Here is an 8,087-nt window from a genome sequence, read left to right on the forward strand (position 1 = left end):
CGCGTTCACATGAGTGTGAGCTCTTTTCATTCGCTCATCTGAAGTCCATGTAATTCTCAGATTGGAACTTTATTCGGGATTTATGTTAACTTTCTAAAGATTGATTCAATACATCGTTTGACATGTTTCTACTGACTGTTATGGAACTTTTGGACATTTCGTCAGCCTTTAGTGAACGCGCTTCATGCTAACAAAAGTAGCTACTCGAACAAAACAAACATTTCTTGTGGGAGTCCTGGGAGTGCATTCCGACGAAGATCAGCAAAGGTAAGTGAAGATTTATGCTTTTTATGAGTTTTGTTGACTGCACAATTTGGCAGTGAACTGTATGGCTTCCTTTTGTGGCTGAACCCTGTTTTCAGATGATTGAATATTGTGTTTTGTAGTAAAGCTTTTTGAAATCTGACAAAGCGGTTGCATTAAGAACAAGTGTATCTTTAGTTCTATGTAAAACATGTATCTTTCATCAAAGTTGATGACTATTTGTTATTTGACTTGGTTCTCTGCAATTTCTCTGGATATTTTGGAGGCATTTCTGAACATGGTTCCAATGTAAACTGAGGTTTTTGTATATAAATATTAACCTTATCGAACAAAACATTTATGTATTGTGTAACATGAAGTCCTATGAGTGCCATCTGATGAAGATCAAAGGTTAGTGATTAATTTTATCCCTTTCTGCTTTTTGTGACTCCGGTCTTTGGCTGAAAAAAGGACCGATTTGGCAGTGGCCTAACAATCGTTTGTTGTGATTCCGCTGAAAAGCCTATTTGAAATCGCACAATTTAGTGGGATTAACAAGATTACCTTTAAAATGGTATGAGACACATGTATGTTTGAGGAATTTTAATTGTGAGATGTTTGAATTTGGCGCCCTGCACTTTCACTGGCTGTTGTCATATCGATCCCATTACCGCTTATGGTTTCAGCCATAAGACATTTTAACTGAAAAATGGAAAGATCAAGGTGAGGTTTGTCCTTTGGATGATCTAAATATTGTTTGATACCATCTATTTTCACAATCTTAACAGAAAATATTCACAATTCAATGGATAATCATGAGGTACGATAAGGTTAGCTGTATTGCGTGCAGAAGACTGAACTGCTCTCTTGTATGCAGGTATACAGACGAGGAATGTCAATTGGTATGCAGATCGCATTTACCATCCACCTCCTTTACCTCTTCAATTACTACCACCTGGGCCTCTACGTTATGGACAAAGTATTCAAACTATTAGCAAAAGTTGCCACCACAAAAACCAAGGTATGAAATCTGAGCTTGATTTGCTTATTAATCTGTATAATTAAAATGTTCACAGAACAGCAACACCCCAGATATAAAACATTGGACCTGAAGCTCCGCTGGCATTTCACCTCATTTTTTCTTCAAGGATCAATGCTGAGGGGGTTCTCTGATCATAGGGGTTCCCCCTAGTTAATTTGAAGAAACCCTAAAAGGATACTCCAGGAACCTGCGCCTGAGTGGCACAGCAGTCAAAGACACTGCATCTCAGCACAAGAGGCTTCACTACAGTTCATGGTTCAACTCCAGCACATTCAGCTGTGATTGAGTCCTGTATCACCATCCAGAGTAGGTTGTCATTGTAAACACGAAAGTTCCTAGGTCATTAAAAATCATCTCTTTAGAGTTGACAAAACCAACATATTGCTCCAGTTATTTAAAACTGAACTTAGAAACAAACATTTGTAGACAAAATAACTTCATGACAGGTTAAACATGTCTTTTGAACCTTCAGTATCCTAAACACACTGCGTCACTTCATGTCTACATTTACATAAAGTAAAGCACAATCACAGTTATGTCCTGGTGGCACTTGTAACATCAGGGTTGTGGGTTTGAGTCCCACAGAGGACCAGTAAGAGTACTAACTACAACGCATCATTCCTGTTCAATAACTCGAGACAAAATACTGTACACATTTTATTGGCTGCAAGCAATTCCACATTTGTGTAGTAACTGAAACTTCTTTTAACAGCAACAAAGTATTTTGACGTTACCGTGAGGTATTAAGGGTGCAGACACTACGGAATAGCATTGCTACTTCTAATGTATAGTCTGGCGGAGATGCAGGAGTCTCAGGGAGCACACCGAGGGCAAGCTCCTTCCACATAGAGCATTGTTCCAGCGCTTCTGACCTGAAGATGAAACACAGAACCGAAATACTCAGCTGTACAGACAGTAGGAAAGTCCACAGGAGACATTCATTAGTTAAATTAACTAGGAGTAAGTTTAATTTGATGACTGGATCAGTGAATGATACTGGGTTTACTGTACCTCCAAAGTTGATATGAAGACAAGTCTCTCTGGCACCAGCACCAGGCCTTCCTTCAGCCCAGTTCTGGTGATCAAAGTCATAGCCATCACTCCAGAACCATTGCCTGTCCTGAAAGGGGGGGGGGGGGGGGGGGGGGTTCAGAATAAACTCAATGTACAGTCTTTCCTCTAACACCTGAAACAGTTATAGCTACTCCAAAACCCCTCCTACTGGGACTGTTGCTTGTGTAAAGAACCTACAGTCTACTTCTCACATTTGCAATCATCCCGATGCCTTTCAAAGACTATAACAAGTCTACAACTTTTGAAGCTAGAAACCCCATACACATGGTTACAAGACTGTATGTAATAGATTACATCTATACTTAACTAGAACCATTTTACAGATGTATAAAAGCATCCCACGGAAGTTAACAATTAAATACATTGACGTTATTTAGTAGATTATCTAGCATGACCTACAGGATCAATTAGGTTAAGGGTTTTGCTCAAGGGCACGTCAGATTTCTCAGTGAGCTCTGGGATTGAAACTAGCAGCCTTGACTTTATTGGGGTCCACACAAAATAGACAACTCAGACAGAACTACATAACAGGTAGCCTAAATGCCACAACACACTATTTTTTTAACGAGGTTTGCTGTTCACTTGAGCAAGATGAGATGGAGTTTCTTGCAATAATGGTTCTATATAACACTGTAGGGTTAATGATCCCACCTTAACAGAATAAAATCCGCCAATCCAGGTAGGAGGGAAACCAACAGTCTTGACCAAGACCAACGTCTGTAGAAATTGGTCCTCCTCGGAGCTGTGCACAGATGCCAGGTTTGCGCCAAGGTACTTCACAACGTTGGGTACAGACACCAGTTGATCACCAAGGGACACACAGTACCGCTAGAGAAGAAAGTATTCATTTAACTAGGCAAGTCAGTTAAGAAAATTGTTATCTACAATGACAGCCAAGCAGTAGATGGGAACAAAGACATTTCATGTATTAGTCAGCCTTGCTGAGAATTTGTCTTCTGGACTCAACCAAATATTGACCATCGCAACTAATTCCTTTTTAAAACTCTTCAAGATACTAGTTTATCTCAGTCTTAAGCCATGTCCGGTGGGTTCCAGTATACAGGAGGCACGACTCCACATTAAATATTCAAAATGTATAGAAAATTCCCATCTTAAAGGGAAGTTCAGTATTTCACATCAGTCATGTGTTGCAGTTTAAGAAAGTATCACCTAAGGTAATGTCAAAGAGCTAATTTCAACTACACTTCCCCTTCAAATTCACAGTAGATGGTAAGGGTGATACCTCTGCTTCAGGCCAGCTCCTTGTAGTCTTTACAAACATTAAACAGCGTGATCCATATTTGGTCCAACCGGAAGGACACAAGTCTTCTTCTAGCAATGAATCTGTAAGGAGAAGTTACATGTGGCTTTAAAGGCTAGTGGAGAAAGATCCACAAAACAGAGCTATAATATTATTTGTTGATCAGTCAGTCACCTCTGCTACAATAAACATACAGAACGAGTCAAGAAAAGTAGACTCTTACTTGCATCTCCCAGAGCAAAGGCAGCACTGAGAAGCAGAAGACTAGTCAACATGGTCATGGAGTCTCCTGAGAGAAACAGAGTGAAGCCATCAAAACAACAGATTCAACTCCACATACAGCAGATTAGAACAGGAATATATGTCTGCTTTCCTAAATGCCAACCAATTCCCTAAACAGGGCTGAGGAGAATTTCTGGGCAGGTAATTCTCTCCACTCAGACAGAAGTAATGAAGTCATAATTCCCAAATGTAGAAATGTCACTCATGTTTGGTTATGGCCAAATCTGTCAGAAAACAAGCATTATGATTGAACAAAGTTCAACTCTGCTTCTTTTACTTTCCAACAAAAATAAATGCCAAGTATAAAACACCAGCAGGTAAGGCTTAGTGGCTTGTAACACCAGCAGGTAAGGCTTAGTGGCTTGTAACACCAGCTGATAAGGCTTAGTGGCTTGTAACACCAGTAGGTAAGGCTTAGTGGCTTGTAACACCAGCAGGTAAGGCTTAGTGGCTTGTAACACCAGCTGATAAGGCTTAGTGGCTTGTAACACCAGTAGGTAAGGCTTAGTGGCTTGTAACACCAGCAGGTAAGGCTTAGTGGCTTGTAACACCAGCAGGTAAGGCTTAGTGGCTTGTAACACCAGCAGGTAAGGCTTAGTGGCTTGTAACACCAGCTGATAAGGCTTAGTGGCTTGTAACACCAGTAGGTAAGGCTTAGTGGCTTGTAACACCAGCAGGTAAGGCTTAGTGGCTTGTAACACCAGCAGGTAAGGCTTAGTGGCTTGTAACACCAGCAGGTAAGGCTTAGTGGCTTGTAACACCAGCTGATAAGGCTTAGTGGCTTGTAACACCAGTAGGTAAGGCTTAGTGGCTTGTAACACCAGCAGGTAAGGCTTAGTGGCTTGTAACACCAGCAGGTAAGGCTTAGTGGCTTGTAACACCAGCAGGTAAGGCTTAGTGGCTTGTAACACCAGCAGGTAAGGCTTAGTGGCTTGTAACACCAGCAGGTAAGGCTTAGTGGCTTGTAACACCAGTAGGTAAGGCTTAGTGGCTTGTAACACCAGTAGGTAAGGCTTAGTGGCTTGTAACACCAGCTGATAAGGCTTAGTGGCTTGTAACACCAGTAGGTAAGGCTTAGTGGCTTGTAACACCAGCAGGTAAGGCTTAGTGGCTTGTAACACCAGCAGGTAAGGCTTAGTGGCTTGTAACACCAGCAGGTAAGGCTTAGTGGCTTGTAACACCAGCAGGTAAGGCTTAGTGGCTTGTAACACCAGTAGGTAAGGCTTAGTGGCTTGTAACACCAGTAGGTAAGGCTTAGTGGCTTGTAACACCAGCTGATAAGGCTTAGTGGCTTGTAACACCAGTAGGTAAGGCTTAGTGGCTTGTAACACCAGCAGGTAAGGCTTAGTGGCTTGTAACACCAGCTGATAAGGCTTAGTGGCTTGTAACACCAGTAGGTAAGGCTTAGTGGCTTGTAACACCAGTAGGTAAGGCTTAGTGGCTTGTAACACCAGTAGGTAAGGCTTAGTGGCTTGTAACACCAGCTGATAAGGCTTAGTGGCTTGTAACACCAGCAGGTAAGGCTTAGTGGCTTGTAACACCAGTAGGTAAGGCTTAGTGGCTTGTAACACCAGCTGATAAGGCTTAGTGGCTTGTAACACCAGCAGGTAAGGCTTAGTGGCTTGTAACACCAGTAGGTAAGGCTTAGTGGCTTGTAACACCAGCTGATAAGGCTTAGTGGCTTGTAACACCAGTAGGTAAGGCTTAGTGGCTTGTAACACCAGTAGGTAAGGCTTAGTGGCTTGTAACACCAGCTGGTAAGGCTTAGTGGCTTGTAACACCAGTAGGTAAGGCTTAGTGGCTTGTAACACCAGCTGATAAGGCTTAGTGGCTTGTAACACCAGTAGGTAAGGCTTAGTGGCTTGTAACACCAGTAGGTAAGGCTTAGTGGCTTGTAACACCAGCTGATAAGGCTTAGTGGCTTGTAACACCAGCAGGTAAGGCTTAGTGGCTTGTAACACCAGTAGGTAAGGCTTAGTGGCTTGTAACACCAGCTGATAAGGCTTAGTGGCTTGTAACACCAGCAGGTAAGGCTTAGTGGCTTGTAACACCAGCAGGTAAGGCTTAGTGGCTTGTAACACCAGCAGGTAAGGCTTAGTGGCTTGTAACACCAGCAGGTAAGGCTTAGTGGCTTGTAACACCAGCAGGTAAGGCTTAGTGGCTTGTAACACCAGCAGGTAAGGCTTAGTGGCTTGTAACACCAGCAAGTAAGGCTTAGTGGCTTGTAACACCAGCAGGTAAGGCTTAGTGGCTTGTAACACCAGCAGGTAAGGCTTAGTGGCTTGTAACACCAGCAGGTAAGGCTTAGTGGCTTGTAACACCAGCAGGTAAGGCTTAGTGGCTTGTAACACCAGCAGGTAAGGCTTAGTGGCTTGTAACACCAGCAGGTAAGGCTTAGTGGCTTGTAACACCAGTAGGTAAGGCTTAGTGGCTTGTAACACCAGTAGGTAAGGTGAAATTGCCACCAGGAAAGGCTGTTGTCGTACTGGAGGGAATACACCACAGCCCAACATTAGACCTAATAATTAATGAAGCAAGGTCTAAGGACATTCCACTGCAAAAGCTTGCTAGTAGATGACATGGTTCAATAAAGTACCTACTAGCAGTTTGGGGTCCCACCTCAAGATCCAGCCATAATACACTAGATGGTTATGATAAAGCACCATTTACAGCATTGAGCAGTGATCAATAACTAAATCTAGTTTAGACAAGGTCCTTCCAATTATGGCGGCCAATGTTTTGTTCTGGCTTTGCACGGCCATGTTTCCCCTACTTCTGACACATTCTGCTAGCAGGAACCATCATTATACCATGTCTCATCTCACAAGCTGTAACACTTCCCTTACAGTTATATTAAAGGTCTAATACTGGGCCAGCTAATACACATGCTAGGATGAACAGGATATTATGCCAGAATGCAGGAAGTTAAAACCCTAGAAAAGTTACAATAGCAGGCACTTACTTTAGCCAATTAACAACAGGAACAATAAAGGAACTGGGACACCACAAATGCTGAACAAACCCAAGTAGAACAAGCTGCTTATATACCAGAAGAATGGAAGAGGAATTGGTGATTAGCAGAGTGAGTTCAGGTGTGGTGAGTTTGCAGGAAAGGGGCGTGTCCAGAACGTTAATTGGGAGTTCAATTATGCCCAGGGTCTAGCTCACACTAGCTCTGGTCCTGGGTGTAGCTAGGGTCTGGCTCACACTAGCTCTGGTCCTGGGTGTAGCTAGGGTCTGGCTCACACTAGTTCTGGTCCTGGGTGTAGCTAGGTCTGGCTCACACTAGCTCTGGTCCTGGGTGTAGCTAGGGTCTAGCTCACACTAGCTCTGGTCCTGGGTGTAGCTAGTGTCTGGCTCACACTAGCTCTGGTCCTGGGTATAGCTAGGGTCTGGCTCACACTAGCTCTGGTCCTGGGTGTAGCTAGGGTCTGGCTCACACTAGCTCTGGTCCTGGGTGTAGCTAGGGTCTGGCTCACACTAGCTCTGGTCCTGGGTGTTGATAGGGTCTAGCTCACACTAGCTCTGGTCCTGGGTGTAGCTAGGGTCTAGCTCACACTAGCTCTGGTCCTGGGTGAGCTAGGGTCTGGCTCACACTAGCTCTGGTCCTGGGTATAGCTAGGGTCTGGCTCACACTAGCTCTGGTCCTGGGTGTAGCTAGGGTCTGGCTCACACTAGCTCTGGTCCTGGGTGTAGCTAGGGTCTGGCTCACACTAGCTCTGGTCCTGGGTGTTGATAGGGTCTAGCTCACACTAGCTCTGGTCCTGGGTGTAGCTAGGGTCTAGCTCACACTAGCTCTGGTCCTGGGTGAGCTAGGGTCTGGCTCACACTAGCTCTGGTCCTGGGTATAGCTAGGGTCTGGCTCACACTAGCTCTGGTCCTGGGTGTAGCTAGGGTCTGGCTCACACTAGCTCTGGTCCTGGGTGTAGCTAGGGTCTGGCTCACACTAGCTCTGGTCCTGGGTGTAGCTAAGGTCTAGCTCACACTAGCTCTGGTCCTGGGTATAGCTAGGGTCTGGCTCACACTAGCTCTGGTCCTGGGTGTAGCTAGTGTCTGGCTCACACTAGCTCTGGTCCTGGGTGTAGCTAGGGTCTAGCTCACACTAGCTCTGGTCCTGGGTGTAGCTAGGGTCTAGCTCACACTAGCTCTGGTTCTGGGTATAGCTAGGGTCTGGCTCACACTAGC

General features: G+C 44.4%; 1 protein-coding gene across 1 annotated transcript; it reads right to left on the reverse strand.

Annotated features, from left to right (window-relative positions):
- Window positions 1-1,982: 1,982 nt before the first annotated feature.
- Window positions 1,983-6,920, reverse strand: LOC110531339 (ladderlectin-like). Its single transcript, XM_036987045.2, has 6 exons — window positions 6,865-6,920; window positions 3,844-3,909; window positions 3,603-3,703; window positions 3,011-3,187; window positions 2,297-2,405; window positions 1,983-2,157 (listed from the first exon to the last, which is right to left on the reverse strand). Exons 2-6 carry the CDS (start codon window positions 3,899-3,901, stop codon window positions 2,066-2,068), a joined length of 537 nt encoding a protein of 178 aa, XP_036842940.2. The 5' UTR covers window positions 3,902-3,909; window positions 6,865-6,920; the 3' UTR covers window positions 1,983-2,065.
- Window positions 6,921-8,087: the final 1,167 nt, after the last annotated feature.

The sequence above is a fragment of the Oncorhynchus mykiss genome, chromosome 9 (assembly GCF_057628025.1).
Source record: "Oncorhynchus mykiss isolate SJ-2025 chromosome 9, ASM5762802v1, whole genome shotgun sequence".
In the NCBI taxonomy this organism is placed as follows: domain Eukaryota; kingdom Metazoa; phylum Chordata; class Actinopteri; order Salmoniformes; family Salmonidae; genus Oncorhynchus; species Oncorhynchus mykiss.

Bases quoted from the DNA above. Each gene is read 5' to 3' on its own strand.
- LOC110531339 (XM_036987045.2), bottom strand. From the start codon at position 3,901: ATGACCATGTTGACTAGTCTTCTGCTTCTCAGTGCTGCCTTTGCTCTG. The intron at 3,188-3,602 runs GTATCACCCTTA...TTTCTTCTCTAG, and splicing joins GGAGCTGGCCTGAAGCAGAG to CGGTACTGTGTGTCCCTTGG. The intron at 2,158-2,296 runs GTACAGTAAACC...TTTCATCTTCAG, and splicing joins TCTTCATATCAACTTTGGAG to GTCAGAAGCGCTGGAACAAT.